The sequence below is a fragment of the Macaca fascicularis genome, chromosome 19 (genome assembly GCF_037993035.2).
Source record: "Macaca fascicularis isolate 582-1 chromosome 19, T2T-MFA8v1.1".
NCBI lineage: Eukaryota > Metazoa > Chordata > Mammalia > Primates > Cercopithecidae > Macaca > Macaca fascicularis.
The window spans coordinates 40,701,959-40,723,914 of NC_088393.1; the positions used below are offsets into that span (position 1 = coordinate 40,701,959).

General features: G+C 51.8%; 1 protein-coding gene and 1 long non-coding RNA gene across 4 annotated transcripts in view; both read right to left on the reverse strand.

Moving 5' to 3' along the window:
* The window catches only part of PEPD (peptidase D), a 136,245-nt gene that overhangs the window by 32,629 nt on the left and 81,660 nt on the right, over positions 1–21,956 (reverse strand). Inside the window, exon 10 of one of the 3 annotated variants that reach the window (XM_074023080.1) lies at positions 17,757–18,721. The exons of the other annotated variants lie outside the window; for them this stretch is intronic. Within the exon in view, the coding sequence (XP_073879181.1) occupies positions 18,529–18,721 (193 nt within the window). The 3' untranslated portion in view covers positions 17,757–18,528. Of the gene's footprint in view, positions 1–17,756; positions 18,722–21,956 lie in introns of those variants that run through there. 3 annotated transcript variants of the gene reach the window in all.
* LOC141409077 (uncharacterized) lies at positions 15,032–16,881 on the reverse strand. Its single transcript, XR_012427420.1, has 2 exons — positions 16,763–16,881; positions 15,032–16,390 (listed from the first exon to the last, which is right to left on the reverse strand). It is a non-coding gene; the product is annotated as an uncharacterized lncRNA (long non-coding RNA).

Sequence of the window (21,956 nt, forward strand, 5' to 3'; positions counted from 1 at the left end):
GATGCCATGACTAACGCCTTCCGGGGCCCTGACCTCGCACCCACGCACGAGGCCTGAACTGAGCAGAAAGAGGTCTGCAAGGACAACTGGCCCACCAAGTCCTGGGCGAAGGCACCCCAGGCCAGCTGGTGGAAAGCAGGAGCTGGGGTCTGGGGGAGGCCTGGGATACTGAGGCCCCGCCCAGAAGGGGGGGATCCGCCAATCACAGGCAAGGGCAGCGGCCAAGACGGCAGCGGTCACAGCAGGAGGAAGAGACACGACAGACAAGAGCATCTCACCCTCTCTCTAAGAGCTGCCTTATCAAGGCACGAGATAATTAGCATTTTAATTGGATAATTGGGAATTCTAAATTGCCTATCTTGTATTAAGCATAACTGAGGACATAACATGACATTCAATTAACAAATCTTCCCCTTTATTTTCAACGTGCTTGATTAGGTTGAGTTTCTGAGTTCCTCGGATCAGTTACTGGATAAAACATTCTATCTCCTTCTCCGTCCCCAAAGCTCTGGCTCGTCAGACTGTAATATACTTATGTTTTATATGTACGTGGAGAAGTCTTAGAAATCCTCTGCACAAAGAAAAAAAGCCCTGATCATGTTAACACCCAGAGATCATCTCTAGCCAACATTTTGTTGAACATCCTTCCAGGCATTTTTTTAAACGTATAAACACAGATTAATATTTAGTAATTATTTAAAAAATAATTAGCTGTGTCTGGGCTCGGTGGCTCACGCCTGTAATCCCAACACTTTGGGAGGCCGAGGTGGGTGAATCACCCGAGGTCAGGAGTTCGAGACCAGCCTGACCAACATGATAAAACCCCGTCTCTACTAAAGACACAAAAATTAGCCAGGCATGGTGGCGGGTGCCTTAATCCCAGCTATGTGGGAGGCTGAGACAGGAGAATTGCTTGAACTTGGGAGGCGGAGGATGTAGTGAGCCGAGATCGCGCCAGTGTGCTTCAGCCTGGGTGACAAAGCCAGACTCTGTCTTGAAATAAATAAATAAATAAATAAGCAAGCTGTAATTTAAAGAAAAAAAAAAAAAAACAAACTCACCTTTTTACAGAAGTAAGATGTACCTACAGAAAAGAACCCAAATCCTACAGACACAGCACAATGGCCCGGCACAACCTGCACACGCCTGCGTGCCTGGCCATATACCTGGTCAGTCTCTCTTCCCCAGGGGTAGCCTAACTCCTATCACCATAGATTAGTTTGCCTACTTTTGAACTTCATGTAAACGGAGTCAAACAATATGGTCTCTTTTGTGTTGGCTGCTTCCGCTGCTCATGTTTGTGGAGCCGTCTAGGTGGGCAGCAGTCCCTGGTTGGTTCTCACTGCTGGCCTGTGTTCTGCTGTGGGGGTGAGCCCCCGTGTGTTTCTCCATCCTTCTGTGGGTGAGCATTCGGGTTGTTTCCAGATCGTAGCTATTATGGGTGGTGTAGTCATCAATGTTCTTGTACAGTCTTTTGGGGCCCATGTATGCATCTCTGGTTGAGCAAACAGCCAGGAGTAGAAATGCTGTATCACAGGGTTTTGGGGGGGGTCAGCTTTATAGACAAAGTCCAACAGGTTTTCTGAGTAGTTGTATGTACGTGGTCATTGTCCTGAAACTTCCTCCCCTCCATACCTGTGAATGGGACCCAAACTGGGCTGAAACAAGTCTGCAGGGACAAACAGCCTCACCCGGTCCAGCGCAGGGGCTGGGCTGACCCACTGAAGATTCTTGTTAAACAACATTTTCCTTATCCACAGGTACATGTATGTACTTTTTATTCTTGTTTTTAATTTTTATTTTTAGAGAAACGGTATCACTCTGTCGCTCAGGTTGGAGTGCAGTGGTGCAATCATAGCTCACTGCAGGCTCAAAGTCCTGGGCTCAAGTGATTCTCCCCCTTCAGTCTCCTGAGTAGCTGGGACTACAGGCATGCACCACCATGCCCAGCTAAATTTTTTTAAGTTTTGTGGAGATGGGGGTCTCACTATGTTGCCCAGGCTGGTCTGGAACTCCTGGGCTCAAGCAATCCTCCCACCTCGGCCTCCCAAAGCTCTGGTATTACAGGTGTGGGCCACTGTGCCTGGCCTATTTTTATTTTTAATGCCGTCACTATGTCCAGAATCTGACCACTTTTCTCCACCACCACTGCTCCCACCCTGGTGCAGGCCATGGTTCTCTCTCCCTCGGGGATGGCGACGGTGGCTGGGGACGGTGAATGGTGATGGTGGTCTGGCTGGCCGCCCTGCTTCAGCCCTTGTCCCCTGCAGAGTGTGTTCCACAAACAGATCTTTCCACAGCTTAAGTAGAATCACAGGACTCCTCTGCTCACACCAACCGTGACTTCCCATCGGCAGCCCACCTCCCCCTGACTCCCCCGTCATGTCTTGTCTTCTTAGTCGAACTCCTCGCTGCTCCTGGAGCTGCCAGGCAAGTTCCCACCAGGCCACTGGATCAGTTTTTTCTCTCTGTCTGGAGTGTCCACCCCAGACAGCCATAGCATGCTCTCTCCCGCTTCAGGTCTCTCCTCCCCTTCACAGGGAGGCATCCTGAGTCCCTGGATAAAGGTAGCTCCCTCCCCTGCAACCCTCACCACCATCTGACATGTTTATCTAGCTATCCCTATCTAGCATCAATCAATCCATCCATCAATCCATCAATCATCTGTCTACATCTACCTACTTATCATCCATCTACCCATCTGTCCATCTATCCATCACTCTGTATCTATCTGCCTACCTACCTATAATCCATCTACCCATCCATCCATCACTCTATCATCTACCTACCTATCATCCATCTATCCATCATCTATCTACTTACCTATCATCCATTTACTCATCCATCCATCACTCTATATCTACCTATCTACCTAACTGCAATCCAACTACCCATCCATCCATCGCTCTATCATCTATCTACCTACCTGCCTATCATCCATCTACCCATCCGTCCATCCATCCATCACTCTATCATCTATCTACCTACCTATCATCCACCTACCCATCCATCCACCCACCCATCCATCCATCCATCCATCCATCCATCTCTCTATCTACCATCCATCTACCCATCTGTCCATCCATCCATCACTCTATCATCTATCTACCTACCTACCTATCATGCATCTACCCATCCATCCACCCATCCATCCATCCATCCCTCTATCTACCATCCATCTACCCATCTATCCATTCTTCTATCAATCATCTATTTCTGTCAATCTACTTATCATCCATCCCTCCCTCCCTCCCTCTATCCATCCATCCATCCATCCATCCTTCTGTATCTATCTATCTATCTATCTATCTATCCATCTATCTAGCTAGCTATCCATCCATCCATCCCTCTATATCTATCCACCCATCCATCTATTCCTCTATCAATCATCTATTTCTGTATCTATCCATTTATCATTCTATCTACTCATCCATCACTCTATCAATCATCTATTTCTATATCTACCACCTACCTATCAACTATCCATCCAGCTATCATCCTATCTATCTATCTATCTATCCATCCATCCATCCATCCATCATGAAGGTGATGAGCATCTATTTCTATATCTACCTACCTGCTTACCTACTTATCATCCATCCATCCACCCATCTATCCGTTGATCTCTAGCCTCCCATTAGGCTTGAGCTTTATCTTTTTGTTCACTGTAGTTTCCCTCAGAGACCGGAATAGTGCTTGGCACATCACAAGTCTTTGGTATACCTCTGTTGAGTGACTGAATAAGTAAACGGCTGTATGAGCAGCACCACAGCCTCTAATTTACTTAACCAACTTCCTACTGTTAGAGATGGAGGCTGCTTCTGCCTCTCTGCATGATGGCCACCCATGGCCTTATGCCTCTTCACTGTCTTCGGGCTAAATTCCTACAAGGGAGATTATTGAGCAAATGCACATTTCCAATTCTCAGGGCATGTTCTGCAAAAAGGACCCCTGAACACTCAAGGATTTTGGGGTCCTGAGCAGCACACCGCAGGGCCCGTCTGCCCGCAGGACTGGGAATCTGGTGGGTAAAACACTGTTTCACTGATGAACTAACAAATTTTAACATGCTTATATGTCTATTTCCTCATATTTCTTCCTTTCTGAATGACTTGTTCCTTTTTTTAAAAAAAAATGCGAATGTTCATCATTTTCTTATTGATCCTTAAGGGATTTATACAGGAAGAACACAGGCAGTGGATCTGACTATCATTTATGTAACAAGTTTCCCCTTTGCTCCTTAATTTTCTTTATGGCATTTCTGGACAGATAATTTACATTTTTATTGGCTAGATCTGTTACATTTTTTTCTTTATGGCTTCTTCCTTTAAGAAGTCGTTCCCTACCCCTATGATTATATAAACTCTATCATCTTTTGTGGGCTTCTTGTTTGCACATTTACTTAATCAATCAACCTAGAATTTATTGTGATGTAGGTCATGAGGCAGAATGCCATCTGATTATTTTCTTTGCTCTCACTAACTGCCCCTTGTGCGCTGGCTTGGAGCACCGTCTTGTTGAAAGAGAAATCCTTTACACAACAAGCGTGGTTGGGGGCTGCTCCTGTCACCTGCTCCTGTGCTGGGACTTCCCACTGCCCTCACTGGGGCTTTCAGGGCAAGTCCACCCCCTCCCCAAGCATCTGGCCCCATTGTGACTCCCTCCAGTGAGTACCTTCTCTACTGATTTTCAGGAAGAAGGGCAGGACATCAGGGGCAGAGCTCGACTGGTGCCTGGGAGGCTGACAACACAGAGCAGGAAGAAACTCAAAGCTCGCAGTGCCTGCCTTGAGGGAAATTCAGAATCTGTTACTCTAGATCTGTGTTTGGCACGTTGAGCAAGCGAGGGAGCTCCGGCTTTGGAAGGCCTGGGAAGAGCTGTGTAAACACAAGCACCATTGGCCAACTGTTCTCTGACTTATTCTGGGATCAACACCTGCTCATGTCTGACCCAATCTCACTAGTCCATGCCGACCGCAGACATAACACCTTTCTTGGCCCTAGAACAAAAACTACCCCTTTTGAAAATGAACAGAAAGCCGGTGTGGTGGTGCATGTGTGGTGGTGTACTCAGGAGGATGAGGCGGGAGGATCGCTGGACCACAGGAGTTTAAGTCCAGCCTGGACGATATAGTGAAACCCTGTATTAGTCCATTTTCAAGCTGCTGATGAAGACATACCTAAGACTGGGTAATTATAAAGAAAAAGAGGTTTAACGGACTCATAGTTCCATGTGGCTTGGGAGGCCTCACAATGATGGTGGAAGGCAAGAAGGAGCAAGTCACATCTTACACAGCGGCAGGGAAGAGAGAAAATGAGAACCAGTGGAAGAGGTTTCCCCTTATAAAACCATCAGATCTCATGAGACCTATTCACTACCGTGAGAACAGTATGGGGGGAAGCACCCCCATGATTCAATATCCACACAGCCAAACCATATCAGACCTCAGCTCTTTAAAAAAACAAACAAACAACAACAAAAAAAAACCAGGTTACCCTCAGATACATCCAGAGAGGCTCAAACCACATGACTAGGAAACAAAAAGAATTGCCAGAGGCCAGGTGCAGTGGCTCACACCTGTAATCCCAGCACTTTGGGAGGCCGAGGCAGGTGGATCACTTGAGGTCAGGAGTTCAAGACCAGCATGACCAACATAGTGAAACCCTGTCTCTACTCAAAATACAAAAATTAGCCAGGCGTGGTGGTGCACATCTGTAACGCACCACTGCACTCCAGTCTGGGTGACAGAGTGAGATTCAGTCTCAAAACAAACAAACAAACAAACAAAAAGGCTTGCCAGAGTGGCAGATAATCCTAGTTCAACACAACCCAGAGGCCACTGTCCCTCTAAGGAACGCTGGCACCCTGTCTCCATCCTCCCCAGGAAGGTGTGGGGGAAGCAAGCCAGGTATGCAGGGAGCTTTCTGGAGGGGCGAGCAGGGGCAAGGAGGGAAGGGGCTGCCTTTGAGCTCACATTTCCCAAAGCACAATACGAGTCCATCCACGGGATGACATTATGTGGTACTCCACTAGCATATTTCCTTCACGCACTAGGTATTTATTTTAAAGCGTTAACATCTGTTAATGGCAAATTAGATTGGGTTTCATTCATAACGAGGATAAAAAGCCTCTTAAAACATATATTTAAAGGAAAAAAAAAATGAGTCAATTGAAAGAAAACGATTAAGCAGATAATAATAGAGGTGGGACAAGAACTTGACCGAAACTGCCAGGGTGTCCTGTGGAATGACTAACTCTGGGAGATTCCGCCTTAATACTTCTTTGAGGAAAAGCCTGGTTTTTCGTTCTTGGGCAAGGCCTTTGGTTCAGAAGCTCCCCAAGTGCCCACATGGCAGGTGGCGGGATGCAGCCTCAAACTCCTGGGCTTAAGCAATCCTCCTGCCTCAGCCTCCTGAGTAGCTAGGACTACTGGCGTGCACAACCACACCTGGCTAATGTATTTATTTCATTTTAGTTTATATTTGTAGAGACAGGGTCTTACTATGTTGCCCAGGCTGCTCTCGAACTCCTGGCCTCAAGTGATCCTCCCATCTTGGCCTCCCAAAGCCCTGGGATTACAGGTGTGAGCCACTGCGCCCGGCCCAGGTTCAATATTTAGGGAGCACACGCTTGGCAGAGGATCTCAGGTCTCATGCCACTGCACTCCAGCCTGGCCAACAGTGGGAGACACCCAGATCCCACCTTGTAGAGTGAGGACAGAATCCTCGAGTTACCCCTTCGAGAAAAAGAAAGTGCTTTACTTTGGATTCCCTCTAGGGCATTTTTCTGTTTTGTGTTGAAAGAGTCCAGCACTACTTTATTTCTAAACATCAAATTCCTTTTTCAGCCTTACAATCTGAAAATACTTCACAAATGTGTCGTTTCAGATCTAACTTTCTCTGGAAAGTGCTGTTTCCTGTCAATGCCTTTCTAAAGCACTGTCGCACCTGGGCCCAGCTCTGGGCAGCCCCTGCAACTCACTCAGTTCATCCTGGGGGTCTAGTACCCAGTTCTCTCCCTACTGCCCTCCGCTGAGGGTTCTGGAGAGGAGAGAAGAAGCAGTCTGTCCACATGGACACAGAGCCACTCTCGGTGCTGTGAGCACAGGACACTGGATACAGGGACCTGGTCACCTGGGAGGCAGCGCCAAGCCAGTGGTCAGTATGCAGCAGGTGACCTCAGTTACCCCATTAGGCTGGAGGGAACCAGGAGGGGCCGGGTCACTGCAGCCCCAGATCCCCAGCACCTGCAGGAAGCGAGGATCACAGACGCCTGTGAAAGGTGTCTCCTCCCTGAGAAGGTTCTTCCAAGCATCAAGGAACCACAAGGCCCAGGACGCAGCGAAATGTGCCATGGAGGGAGGCCCAGACACCATCCGGCAGGGCCAGCCTGGGCGGGCCCTAGGTGGGCAGGGCCCCTCCACCACGTGCGGCTGTGTTTTATGGCAGCGAACCGGCTGTTAAGCGTGAACTGCCGACAACCCCTCTTCTAATGAGCCTTTCCATCCTCACTCACGACTCCAAACGTTATTTTAGTCACACTTGGCTGAAGGAACAACAGGAACGCTATTTATCACTTTGAAAGTCTTTATCTACTTAAGATGATGAATGGGGGTGGCAGTCACGCTGCCCCTACAGAGATCAGCCCTGAAAAGAGGAGTGCCTTGGCCAGGGATGTGCTCCAAGCGTGGCGCTGGGGAGGCGGAGGCTGTCGTGGCTCGTGGCATTTCTAGCACGTTCTGCACCTGTGCCCCATCGGGGACCTCTCGGTGTGGATGTCACCATCCAGGCTCTCAGCACCCTCTCGTGGCACAGAGGTGGGAGGTGGGGGAAGTGGGACAGCCCCAGGCGCCCCCCATCGGTCCCCAGCTGCAGCAGGATGTCCACTCTGGCTCCACAGAGGATGGGAGGGGAGATTTAAGAACCAACTCACATGTCCTAAACCTTTGCTGCTGACACCCCAGAGACTCAGGGCACATCCCAAAAAATACTCCTCCAACCGGGGGATGCCAGGAATAACTCCTGCGAATTCAACTTTTGGGTAGCTTAAACCTATTTATCAATAGCTAATTAATAAGGTCTAAGTCTTTGGATGACAGGATGATTAAACTGGTTTTGAAATAATCCATTTTTAATTAAAATGCTACCCTCTTTTGGCTTCTGGATATATTCAAAAGGAAGCCTTAACAGATGTCTTGATTTTAAATATACATTATACAAGGCCAATAATTAGAAGAATTTGTGCTTTTAATTATATCTTAATTATTCTTTGCCTATCGATGCAAAGTTAAATATCCTTTCTTTATGACACTAACACTACTCCCCAAAGCCAGTAGATTGCTAGCAGGAATTCTGTGTGTGAACAGCAGCGACAGTGCCTATAGGTAACCCGTACCCCCGTCCTGGCAGGCGGCAATCTGATCATGGCAAAGCACCGGCTCTGGGTAGCGATCTCCTGGCCCCCACCCTGTAAGAGACATGCTTGAAGACAGAACTGGTCGTTATGTGATGAGGGTCTGGGCCCCTCTCCTGTATAGTCAGGAGCCAGGAAGTTCCTTGACTTTACTCACCACCCTGAACACACTCTGAAGCATCTCACCAGCGCCACCCACTGTAATTTAGAAAATTCGCACAGTGCCGAAGAGGGCTCAGAGGATGCGGAAGAGGGAGTCAAGCCCACGGATGCCGGGCTTCCCGATGTGCCTCGCTGGGTCCCCACAGGGAGCCCGGGTATCATACACCTGTCCAGCGTACCCCGAGCTCCCTCTTCCAGGACCCACACCAACACCCATCCCAAGCCCACCCACTTCTAGCACCTTCTATCAGACGCCTTCCACACTGACCCTCATCCACCTGCCAGTCTTTAACAGGTCCCCTCCTGGCCCACCTTCCCACCAGGAGGTCATGGCTATAGGGGTTTCAGTGGAATCTCGGCAGCTGCTGCCCCTCAGGAGACAGGATGATGTCCACGCTCCACCTCCTGCTCATCACCAGTTACCAGCAAAAACCACCCGCACGCCAGGCATTGATACCCCTCTCCAGGAATCTCCCTGGGTTCCCCAAGGGGCCTCTCCATCCTCTCAACACCAAAAGCCCTCTGTACGCGAGCCCCTCCCCACTCCTACACTGCAGAGCTTTCAGCCTGGCACCCTCCCGTTCCCTCCCAGTCTTGAAGGGCACTCCTAGAGGCAGGCCCATGTCACCCACACCCAAGGCTGGTCACAGTGATGAGCACACAGTAGGTCCTCAGTAAACATCTGAAGAAAGGGTAACGGATGGCAAGAATAGCAGGCTTGAACACGCCAACAATCCAAAGAGAACATTCACACGTACATGTACACGTGCATATGCGCACACATCCACAGGCAGCCGAAACCCCGTCTGCCCAGGGGCTGCCCTGAGTGGAGATCTAGCCCTGTGTTCCCTCTGCTTCCTCTTTCTGGGCACGTATCTTAGCCTCCCTGCAGCTAGGCTGGGACCATAGGACTGACTCTCATTCCAAGAGGAATACGAAGTGACACGTGCTGCTTCCAGGCCATGGCTTTTAAGAGTGGGTGTGAATTCTCCATGTTCTCTCTCTTCCCTCTCAGAGGGGGCAGAGTTGGGCAGTGGAAGCAGCCCTGCAGCCCTGCTGGAGGAGAGCTACTGGGCCAGCCACAGATGGCAGCATGAGCAAGAAAAGAGCCTTTACTGTGCCAAGCCACTGAGATCTGGGTTTCTGTTGTTACTGCCCCAAAGGCTACCCTATACTGACTAATACACCCGGGGATTTAGAATACGGCAAAAGTGGAATTTTACATTGGGGGGCAAAGACATTATTCCAAAGACAACAGGTCACTTAGTCATTATGCATGGGCAGAAAAGCTAGAATCCTTGTTTATATATTATTCTTAAATGCAGTTTAGCTCAGTTAACGTATTAAATATAAAAAACGAAACCATGCAGAAACACAGATCTCTATTAAACTATACACAGCAGTGTCTGAAATATTTCATAATTATGCAAAAACTATTATTTAAAAGAAAGTCATAAGACTACAGAGATAGAAAAAGCATGCTGATAACTGGATTATACTGAGGTAGCAGCAAAAGCGACTCGCAAAGGCATAAACTATACAGGAAAGGACCAACGTGACAACTGATATTTACAATTTCTGTACATCAAATTGGGAAAAATATTTTCAACACACAGAGCAATAATACAAAGAGCCCGATTACAAAGCAATAAGTCACACACGAATGTCCCCACTGCAACTGGGCAAGGGACGGACAACCCACAAAGATAAATGCCCAAGAAATACTTACAAGAGAAGCTTAAGCTCGTCAGTAATCAAATAAGCAAAAATAAAGATGGGGTATTACTTTTCCCTAATCAGAATGATACAGGTGAATAACAGAAATAACACAATTAATCTTGAGGCCTGGGTGGGTACACCGGCACTCATGGTTTGGGAGGAGGGGTGTCCTGCACACTGGCTGAGAACACGGCTTCTGGAGAGAGGCCACCTGGCTCCTCTAAGACCCATCTGTCCACTGCGGGGTTTCTACAGTGCAGAGAGGATACTACACTCCTCTCTGCTCCCCCTACGGGATTAAATGAGAACATCCCCGGGAAGCACATGGTATCTGCTCACCAGACACTAACCCAGCCCCAGCCTTGAAGGGAGAACAACTTTTCTAGATGGCACTGGGCTTTGGGCACCAACATTTTCCCAGCAATTCCACTTGCAGGAGTTTACCCCAAGTAGACGGTCAGTTCAACACCCGAGAGACGGCGAGGTAGGGTTGATGGTTGCAATGCCGTTCACACTGGGAACCACCTGGCTTCCGGGGGCAGTCTGGGTAAGTGGATTATGATGCAGCCCCAGTGTGCCCCAGTTCACTGCCGGGAAGACACTTCCGCTGCACAAACTCTGCCCAGTGTGAGCCCAGAAGATCAAAGCCCGTCTGTCTGTGCCCCAGAGAGACCGGAAGCCTGTTTGCTAAAGCAATAAGGTTTTGTGCGCCTCTGCATCAAAGGGTTTTTTTCCTATCTTGTTTATAATGTTCTGTACTGACTGGATTTCCTACTGGCATATGTATCTTTTTATCAGAGTAAAGCTATTTTCATTTTGAAAATACTTTTGGGAAGAAATGAAAGCTACCTGTCAAAGACCTGCTCCCCTTGCCCCAGCCTCGCCCCACTGGCCCCACGGGGCTACTTGTCCTGATGTGTTCTGCCCAGAGCACACAGCGCACACTCCCCAAGCACAGCCGCCACCCAGGACGACACCAGGAAGCTGCCACCAGAGGTCGCAAGTGCACGCCATCTGCCACCCACACAGAGCTCCTTGAAAAACCTTCAGCCTGGCTGGAGGAACCACAGTGTATCTGTTTTGTATACCATTGTTGTGGACAAAGTAAAAAATAAGCAATCCAGCCAGGCGCTGTGGCTTAGCACTTTGGGAGGCTGAGGAAGGAGGATCGCTTGAGCCCAAGAGGTTGAGGCAGTGAGCTGTGATTGCACCACTGCACTCCAGCCTGGGCAACAGAGCAAGATCCTGTGAAGGAAGGGAGAGATGGAGAGAGGAAGGGAGAGAGGAAGGAAGAGAGGAAGGGAGGGAGGGAGGGAGGGAGGGAAGGAGGGAGGGAGGGAGGGAGGGAGGAAGGAAGGAAGGAAGGAAGGAAGGAAGGAAGGAAGGAAGGAAAAGAAAAGCAATTCAAGCCTAATTCTTCCCTGACTCTATTAGGAAACTCTACCATGGGGTGAGATCACCCAAAGTCTGAATGTCCAGGTCCCCCCTGGAGGCCAGGGCTGGGGGCCCATCTTCATCATCCCAAAACTCATGCGAGAAATTTCCCCAAGAGAAGACAGAAAACTAAGCAAAGATTTCCCCTCTTCATTCCGCCCAAGACAAAGCATCTGAAATTCCACTCTCATGTTTCCTTCATCATCTCCCACTTTCTACTTCTTTTTGCCACAGGGGGAAAAATTCTGCCTGGGAAGGACATCCTTGGAGACACTCCCCTCCCAATTAACTACCCATCTGGTAGCATCTCTGCCTGAAGATGGGTAGCAAATGCTAGTGGAGGGACCACTCTTTTCCTGCTTCCTGGCCTCATCATCAAAATGGGAAGATTAGGCAGGGCGCGGTGGCTCACGCCTGTAATCCCAGCATTTTGGGAGGCCGAGGTGGGTGGATCACCTGAGGTCAGGAGTTCGAGACCAGCCTGGCCAGTATGGCGAAACCCCATCTCTACTAAAAATACAAAAATTAGCCAGGTGTGGTGGCAAATGCCTGTAATCCCAGCTATTCAGGAGGCTGAGGCAGGAGAATCACTTGAACCTGGGAGGCGGAGGCTGCAGTGAGCTGACATGGCGCCACTGCACTCCAGCCTGGGTGACAGAGAAAGGCAGCATCTCAAAAAAAAAAGAAAAAAAAAAAAAAAGGCGGAAGATTAAACCCAGAGTGACCATTACCAGTCTAAGAGTCATAGGCTGAAGCTGAGACTTCTTCCCAGGTAAAGGCCACTCTGGGGAGAAAGTACAGCCCTATCCCTTCCTCTACCCAAAACTCCTGAGCTGCTCCACTGCACCGGCAGGTTCGGAAGCAACCCCTGTCAGCAAGGCTCTCTGGTATGCAGCCTGAAGAATCCAAGCCCCTAGAATGCCTGCCGAGTCCTGCTTCAGGAGCCCGCTTAGCCTTCTCTGGAATCAGATTCACTGGCAAAACCTCTGTCCGTACACGGAGGTAACCCTTTTGCACGGGGAGCTAGAGAAGTCAGAGACTGGTTGGAAAACAGCCTTGCTTGTCTCCTCTGGCTAAACACTCCACACACGAAGCACCCCACCCTGGGGACCACCCATCCAAGCAAACGGAGCCCACCCCACCCCGGGGGAACACCGACAGTTCAGGCTTCCGCTGCAGACAAGATAGGGCTGAACCCGCAGCTCTGAAGGGCTGACTGAAAAAGCAAATTTCCCTGTGATGCTCTCACTGAAAAAAAAACCCTGATAGCTCTCTCCCCTGGGAGCAGGAGGAAGCCTCTTTGCCCAGGAGGACTGTGCTGTTCCTTGGAAACGAGCCTGCTGCCGTTAACAGATCCAGCAGGTATGGGCAAATCAGCTAGAATGCATAAAACATTACGTTCGCCAAATCCCCCTGGACAGAAATCTCGGATTCAGCAAACAGCTCAGATCTGAAAGGATTTCCACTCACAGCTTCGAAATCCCCCAATTAAAGGCACAAGTGCATGGCAAAGGTGGAGGCTTGGGGCTTCCGGGCTCCCAGTACCCACAGCCTGGAGATGGTGGCAGTGACATGACCTGGGTCACGTGCACACACCTTCCAGAGGCACCTCGGCCTCCTCAGCTGTAGCAGCTTGTGGGTGTGGCTGGCCTGGAGTGACAGGCTCCCTCACTACCATGCTGCCTGCAGCTGGGTTCCCTTGAGTGAAAACACTTTAAGGGAACTGTTTCTATCCCTCCAGTCCTGAACAAGCCAGTGGTCCCCAGGGCCCCAGGAGCTACACACCCATTTGCATGTTGTAACTAATCAATTGCAACCCACGTCAATCAGGGCCTTACTGGTCTCGGGCACAGAACATGCTGGGTGATGCCTCAAAGCGCCAGCCTCCCCAGAAACTTCACTAAGGAAGAGGTTTCTTCATAAAATGTCTACCATCTGACGGCTGGCTCTCCCCTCTTTCAGTGTGAGCTGCTGTTTTCTCCTTAAAACTGCCAGAGCTCTCTTCTCCCTGCCAAGGGGGCACGCCCACTCCACAAACACACAGAGTACACCAAAGCCCTTGAGACACTCTTGGAATAATGATGCCACTCTGTACCTCCAGGGGACTTAACTAATTTATAAGGCAATTTTAATAATAACCATATATTAATTTTACATCCCCTTTTTACCTATTTCAGTGGCTATGAACTGTTAGGAATTCGGTAATATGTTACAATGGGCTCCTGGGGTCTTTTTATTAACTAATGCCCCATATTTAAAAACCTTCTTGTCAAATGAGAAACATTAAGAAGTGCTGTCCCTTTTATAATTGCTTCTAATAGACTCAATATTCAGGTCCTGGCCTGAACAGACAGCCCAAGCGATACTTCCCTAAATTGCATTTAACTTTTCATTTTCTTTCTGTCATCGGCCAACAGAATAATTCTGCAAGCGCGCAAATGGTCATTTTACCGTGTCGGCCTGTAGCTCTGGAGATGTCTGTAAATCTGCAGGTTAGGAGGGCCACTCAGGTCAAGAGACGCGCAGCCTTTCTGCCCGGAGTCTGGCCACAGGAGCGACGCTTGGCCATTTTGGTGTGTGTGCACAAGCCTATTTATCAAAACATATGCCTATGCCAGTAAACTGCACCCATCTTAAACATCCAGACTGATGACGTCTCACAAGCATGCCCCGTGAGTGAAGACCCAGGACATTTCTTGTCTCCTAGTGGGTTCCCTCACCGCCCCTTCCCTTCCCCTCTCCTCCTCTGTTGCTTGTTGGGAACTTCACGTCCATGGGATGGTACTTGCCTTTCTCAGCCTGGCTTCTTTTGCTGGACATCACTTTCAGCGCTGTCCACGTCCCTGACTGCGGCAACGATCTGCTTGTTTTCACTGCCCGACAGTTCTCCCTGTATGGACACCCGTAGTCGACCCACTCGCCATACACAGGCTTGGCTTCTCCCCAGCTCTAGACTACTCCCCTACCTCGTGCGTCTCTGGGGCACATGGGGCAGGCAAAGGGGGAGTGTGGGGCGCCAGGCACGGAATGCTTGGTTTTGTGTGGACACTGCCAGCTGTGTAACAGTGATGGTTCTAGCATCTGTTTTCTGCTTTTTTATCCCCACTGGCAGAGAAGAAACTTTGAAGCTCATGACTTTGTGGGCCTAGGCTGGAGGCATCGGGGCACCTCAGCAGACCTGGGGGGGGCCACTGGGCATTCCTTCACTGCACCATCCCTGGCAGGGCAGGCAGGAACAGGGTTCTCCTAACGTTAGGCTTCCCCACGGGATGATGGCACATGTGGCCTCCCTTGGTCTTTGGGGTGAACTTTACAGAAATGGAAACTTTATTGTGAATGAGGGAAGGACAGTACAATGCAACCCCATTCAGCCAGGGGAGAAAGCTGCCACCCAGGGTGTCCAAAGCAGCTGGGAAAGGTCATGTCCTTTGGGTGGTCACTGGGCCTTGGGAACATGGCCAGAACCCAGCCAGGTGGAGCAGCAGAAGCCTGGCACATCACACGGGTGGTCCAGCCCTCCTCGGTCCCTGACCCTCCCTATTCTGGAAGTGAAGGCCTGAGACACAGCAGTCAGATGTTAAGGTTGGGGGAGGAGGGTGGAGGGGGCAGGTACAGACCCCTGAGGATGGCCTGGAGGGAAGGCACCCGGGTAGACGGCAGCCTCCATGCCCAGGGACTCGGGAAAGATCAAAGCGTGAGCCTGAATCCGATGCCAGAGGAAGACGAGGGATGCAACAGGCAGCAGAGAACACAGCCTAGACTGTGGCTCCCTCATCCATCCGGCATCTCCAGGCAGAGGAGAGCAAAGGCCTGGCCACCCGCGGCTGCCCGAAAAGCCACCAGGCTGGGATCCTTTGTTTTCATTTCCAAACCCAAAGGCCCCTCGGCTGGGCAGGCGTCTGATCCCCACTCAAAGCCACAGGGAGCCTCAGCTGGGACACAACCTAAGGGCTTGGAAAATGGAGGACCCAGAGCCAGTTTTAGCAGTAGATGAATAATAAATGTAATTAACATGATGGAAAACAGAAGCTGGAGGCCCGGCTGAGGCCCCAGAGAGTGACTCATCAGCTGCCTCCCTGTCATTTCTGGCTGCCTGGGCCCCTCGGCAGGGACAGGTGCCAGGAGGTGAGGGGTGCCGAGCCCAGAGCGAAGGACAACTGGGGCACGTCCAGCTGGGGACAACGGCCCCTCCAGAACCAAACCCCCTCGTTCGGTCCCAGCAGGGCCTGCCCTGGTGCTGGGGTCCCTGGGCCCTGCAGTACACCTCTCTGGTCTCAGGTGCTGCGCTTGTAAAGTGGGAGTGACAGCCACGCTTTGGCTGTTGTCCTCTGGGCACTGTGTGAGAATCTGCTGATGCTCGTATGGCCCTCAGTTCTCAATCACGACAGGATTGGGGGTCAGAACCTCCCAGGGCCATGGGCAGAGGCTGTGCAGCCCAACCCACACTCCCGTGGCGTCCCCGGATTGGTCACTGGGATGATCAGATGAGTCTGAGGCCAGCGGGTGCCCTCCAGGCTCTCAGCAGGTCTTCGGCCTTCCCAGGGCTGTAAACACTGGGTGAAGGTTGGGGCGTGGGGGAGGCGCACTGCTTCCAAGAAACGGTGAGCAAGGAAGGGTGCAGGCGGCTGCTGGAGGAGCCGTGAGCAGGGAAGGGTACGGGCAGCTGCTGGAGGAGAATATGGGTCTGAGGTTAGCACAGCCCAGGGCTCCCTCTGACACCTCTGCCCCCACATTGGTTTCAGGGCACTGCTTTTGGCCTAGAGGAGCAGAGGAGAAAGCAGAGGAGTGGGAGGCAGAAAGTAGGAAGAAAAGGAGGGATAAGGGAGGAGGAGAAGGAGGATGGAGGAAGAGGAAGGAGAGGGAGAAAGAGGAGGAGGGAGAGGAGGAACAGAGGAAAGAGGAAGGAGAGGAGGACAGGAGGGAGAGAAGGAGGAGAGGAAGGAGAGGAGGAGGAGAGGGGAGAGGGAAGAAAAGAAGCAGGAGGAGTGAGAAGAGAAAGAAGCGTGGGAGGAAGAGAAGGAATGAGGGCACTCACCAAGGCAGCCTTCCCAGCAGGCCCCATGCCCTGCCTAGGAGGCAGGCAGGAGCCGTCCTCAGCATCTCCCGATGGCCCAGTACAGGGGTGCTCCTTCCTCACCATGATGGGCCTGGTCTGAGGGCTCCAGTCCTGCCTGGACTGCAAGGTTGCATGGGCTATGAGCCAAGTTCCTGCCCAGCAGGCCCCACCGGAGAGACCCATCCCACTCCCCCTGCAGGGGCAGAGGGGCTGGGGGAAGAAGATGGTTAGGTACTGCCAGGAAGGTCCTCTCACCACAAATTCCACCTTTATGGGAAAATCAATGTTATTACCTCCTCCATCTTCCCACGCTTGCTGCTGGTCTAAAGCAATCACCTCACGGGCACTGAGCCAGAACTGAGTCAGTGCTCCTGGGGTCACTGCCCACCTCTGCCTCCCGGGAGGGCCAGGAAGGGAATCGGTCGGAGAGAGCCAGCACGCCCAGCTCTCTGGGTGTGAAGAGAGGCCCCTGGGGCTGGTTCACTGGGTCGGAGCACCAGCCACGTGATGCCTCACTCACAGCACTAGCAAGGCAGGCCCCTAGTCCACGGGGAGAAGGGCGATCTTGCTTAACTACGAGAGCGTTAAAGTCCAACAAGGCAGAAGCCGCAGGGTTTGATGAAAGACTTCCTGGAGGAGGAGGAAAGAACAAGTGGGAAATCCAGAGAAGCTGGCACGGAAGGGGAGCAGCAACCAGGCGGAGCAGCCAGTGCTCCAGGGGCCACGGGAGAATCAAAGTGAGTGGGGCTCTCTGAGAACACGGCCTGGAAGCCTGAAGAAGAGACACACCACCCGCGACCACAGGGCTCCAGTCCTCGGAAAGGCTGTGTCGCCTGGCCCTGCACACTACTCTGAATGTTAGTGTCTCAAAACAGTCAACTTTTTCCTTTCAAGATTCTTCTAAATGATAGCTTGTTTAACTACCTCCATCAATTGGCTGGCAATTCCATGAACAAATGGTTCTCTGCTTGTCTCGAAGTTCAGCCACTTTTATTTGTCCCCAAGTATTTGGCAGGAGCCAGTTGCATCAATATAGAAACGTCAATTTTTAACAGCCACATGAGATGCAGGGGTTCAGATGGATTTTGTGTCGGCAGACAGGGCGCCTGGAGGAGCTGTTATTAACAGTCAGGGGAGACACGGGGGCAGGCCCGGGAGACAGCGCTCCAGATTTAGACTGGATTAAGAAGATACTGTAGGCACCAAGCCTCTAAGCATCATAAATAATGCTAAAATTTTAGACTGTGGTTGAACTCTCAGCTGTCACAATCGTTTAGATCATGATGCGTTTGATGTTTTATAGCAAGATGACAAATATCTTTCTCAACTGCTCAGTGCAGAGAGCCCGTTGGAATAAATCCAACCAAACTGCCCACCACAGGTAAGTAGGTGGTGTCATTAGGAGGAGACTTGGGGGAAGCGATGGTGTCAGAAACGACTCAGGCAGTGATTTCCGAAGGCACGCCCCGACTGTGCAGTTCGGGCCATTTTTCTCAACCCTCGCCGGTTCATGGCACAACGTAATCTCATTGTTGGAAGAGGCAGGGTCCAAACTCTGAATAACACATGGAGTCTGACACCCTGGCTCTCTCTTCAACAACAATGAAGTCACAGTAAAGCCAGCGAAAGGGACAGAAAAAAACAATGCAGGAAGGACAACATGGTGAAATGTCTAACTGTGAAACAGAAGCTGGTTCAGGAGAGCCACGGGCAGTTCTTCTGGGCTCCTGGAAGTAGCCCTCCAATCACACCAGCTGGCCCCCTGCCCAGATGCAGGCTGCAGGGATGTCCAGGAACCCAGGTGGGATCTCAGAGGGCAGACCCGGGGTGCTGGGTTTCTTGCATGGACCCTCAGTTGGGCAAGAGTGAAGAGAGCCGCCTGCTTGCTGGGCCCGAACAACTCCCTGCAGTTCTCCCAGGGCACAGGCTGTGCCTGCTCTGCAGGGAAAACAACACCCATTTTACAATCCTGCCCCACAGGGGGCCCCAGACCAACACAGCTGGTTGTCTCTCCTCTGAGCAAGGCCAGGGTGACTCTTGTGGTTGCCAGAAAATGGCAACTGCTGGACATCAAGAGAAGAGGCAGGTCCAAGGGTCTCTCTCCCCTGCCCTTTGCCTTAATGAGGTCTGACGCCAAGGCCTGCGCCAGAGCACTCTATGCCCCCGGACTTGCCAGCGGTGAGTGTTTCCACTGCCCAGGTGGCCAGGCCCAGGACTGGAGTGGCCCTGAGGTGATGGGGGGGCGGGGGCAGGGTTCTGCTGGAAGCCGACAGCCCAACCCTGGCATGGGCAGCTGTCCAGGAGGAAAACATTCTCCCTGGGCTGTTTCTCCTCCTCGGAGCAGAACTGTGACACCTCAGTACCAACCAATGGCAACCCTGGGGCACAGGAGTGCTTTCTGCCCATTCTTTTTTTGTTTTGTTTTTTTTTTTTTTTGAGATGGAGTCTCATTCTGTCGCCCAGGCTGGAGTGCAGGGGCGCAATCTCGGCTCACTGCAACCTCCGCCTCCCAGGTTCAAGCAATTCTCCTGCCTCAGCCTCCCGAGTAGCTGGGATGACAGGCACGCACCACCACACCCAGCTCATTTTTGTATTTTTAGTAGAGATGGGGTTTTGCCATGTTGGCCAGGCTGGTCTTGAACTCCTGAGCTCAAGTGATCGACCCGCCTCAGCCTCCCGAGGTGCTGGGACATAAGGGACAGGTGGCGTGCCTTCTAGTCAAACAGGGGCCTGTCCTCAAGGATGGGCCAGTGGCACAGTTCTCCTCCCTGGCAGTGCACAAGTGGCCACCCGAGGACAGGACATGGAGCTGAGGTTTGAGGGGCTGCTTGAGACGTCACTGCCTGTTTACCCCACATGCTTCCCCCGAGGTGGGAAAAGTGCGACATGAACAGGGTTCCCATAACCTGGGCACATCTCATCTGCATCATAGCCCTGAAGGTGCCCCAGCAGCACCTGAGTCCTGTGCCTCCTGTCCTCCTGCCCCCTGCCTCCCTCTGGGCTGGGCACTTGAGCCGAGGGGTCCTGGCTATTGGTGGCCATGAGTTCTGGTGGGACCCTGAGGAGCAGCACCAGAGCCTGCAGATCCTGTCCCAGAGGGGCCGGACCTCAGGCATAGGCGGGTCCATGTAAAGACTCCTTCCCTCTGTGCACACTGGTCTGGGAATGCGTGGGCCTAGGCCAGGGCGGGCTGGCCTCTGGTGTGGGCTGGCTGTAAGGCCCATCGAGCCTCCCCAGCTGCTCTGACCAGCAGGGCTGCTCAGCAATGCCTCTGGGGCCCAGGCGATTTGTTTCAGCTCCTTGGGAGCTCTCAGCAAAGGAGACACCCCAGGTGGGAAGGATCCCAATGAGGGATGACCACCACAGGGGGTTCCTCAAGTGTCTGCGGGTCACACAGCCCAGCACCGTCCTGAAGAGGCTGTCCCCAGCTCACATGGGGCGGCTGGCACCCCCAACTGTTAGCCTGTCCTGTGATTAAATGAGATCACAACCTATAGGGTGCTGCCACCCTCGAGGCTGACCAATGCCTTTTATAAAAACTCCCTAGAGCAAATACCAAACTTTCCAAGGCGGGGTTCCAAGAAAGGTTCTTTTTTTTTTTGTAGAGATGGGGTCCTTCTGTGTTGCCCAGGCTGGGCTCGAACCACTGGCCTCAAGTGATCTCCCTGCCTTGGACTCCCAAAGTGCTAGGATTACAGGTGTGAGCCAAGTGTCTGCCAGAGAGGTTCTTAAATAATGATTTGACACTGGCTTTTCCTCAAGCGTTTCTAAACCTTCTAAATGACAACCACTGGGACCTGTGCAGGACAAGTGATCCTGGCTCGAAATGAACCTCCGAACCTCTCCCCAGATGCTCTTCTGTTCGCCCCTCTGCTCCCTCAACTTTCCCAGGCACAAGGGGTCTGGACTCTTCTCCCTGTCTTCCCCACCTCACTCACTAGCAGCTCCATCCTTTTGGTTGCTCAAATCCAGACCCTTGGAGTCATCCTCGACTCTTCCCGTAACACCCAGTCCTGATGGGCTGGCTAGCTCCGTCTTCACAACCTACCCATCCACTCCAACCCCAGAGCTACAGGAGCCTCCTCCTGGGCTTGCTGCTCCTGACCTGGCCCCTCCATCTCTGCTTTGGACAGCAGCCAAATGGCTGCCCTCGGCTGCCCTCCTCTGCTCGGCCCCTCACCTCTCTGGCCCCACCTTCTGCCTCCAGTCCTCTCCTCTGCCTGTTTCTGCCTGTCTCCTGGCTGTTTCTGTTCCCTGACACCCCAGGGCTCAGTCCCTCACCCACTTTGGGTCTCACTTGACTGTCCACCCTGTGCAAGGCTTTCAACATCATCCTACTCAACACTGCCAATCACTCCCAGGACTCCCTCTACTGCCGTCCCCGCTTTTATTTTCCACAGTGCTGGTCACTATTGAATGCACTATGTATTTTACTTCTTTATTTGGTTGATTTCCCCTCTAGAGCTTCACAGATGGGATTCCTTCTGTTGTGTCTCCTCAGCTCCTAGAAGAGTCCTGACACCTGTCGTTACTCAGCACATGTGTGTAATCCGGTGAGGGGCACTGGCAGGCTGGAAATAAGGAACATTCACCAGCCAGGTGCCAGGGCAGGTCCTTGGGCAGCCTGCCTTCCCAGGATGGGTGGTGCATGGTGGGCACCCATCAGCCTGCTTGGCCAGGAGCAGGGAGAGGATTGGGAGACCCAAGCTATACTCCAGGCAAACCCTCTGAATGGTCAAATCGGAGTCATCTGAAATGGACAACCCTACATGTAATGTTTAGATGGTTCTGGCCCCACCTACAGCATCTGGAAATGATGTCTGGTCCTGAAGGGATGATGAGCCTGGTTCTGCTGTCTCCACCAAGCCCAGAGAGCTCAGCCCGGGCTCTCCAAGGCCGCCTGAGATGGCACCTTCAGAAACATGCCCTGGCATTTAACATCCTTACGGTGAGGCTGGCCTTTGTCTGGCCCTGGGACCACCTGGGAATGGTTGCCGCATGCACCTCATTACAACACAACACTTGCCGATGGCTATCGGGCTCACCGGGACTGGTGACCACATCCTCAGGAAACACAGCCGCCTGCAAGAGTGCACAGCCCCGGGGAGGCCGCCGCCTTGCTCGGACCTACGTGTCTTTGCGCCCAGCCAGGCTGAATCCCCTGAGGGCTGAG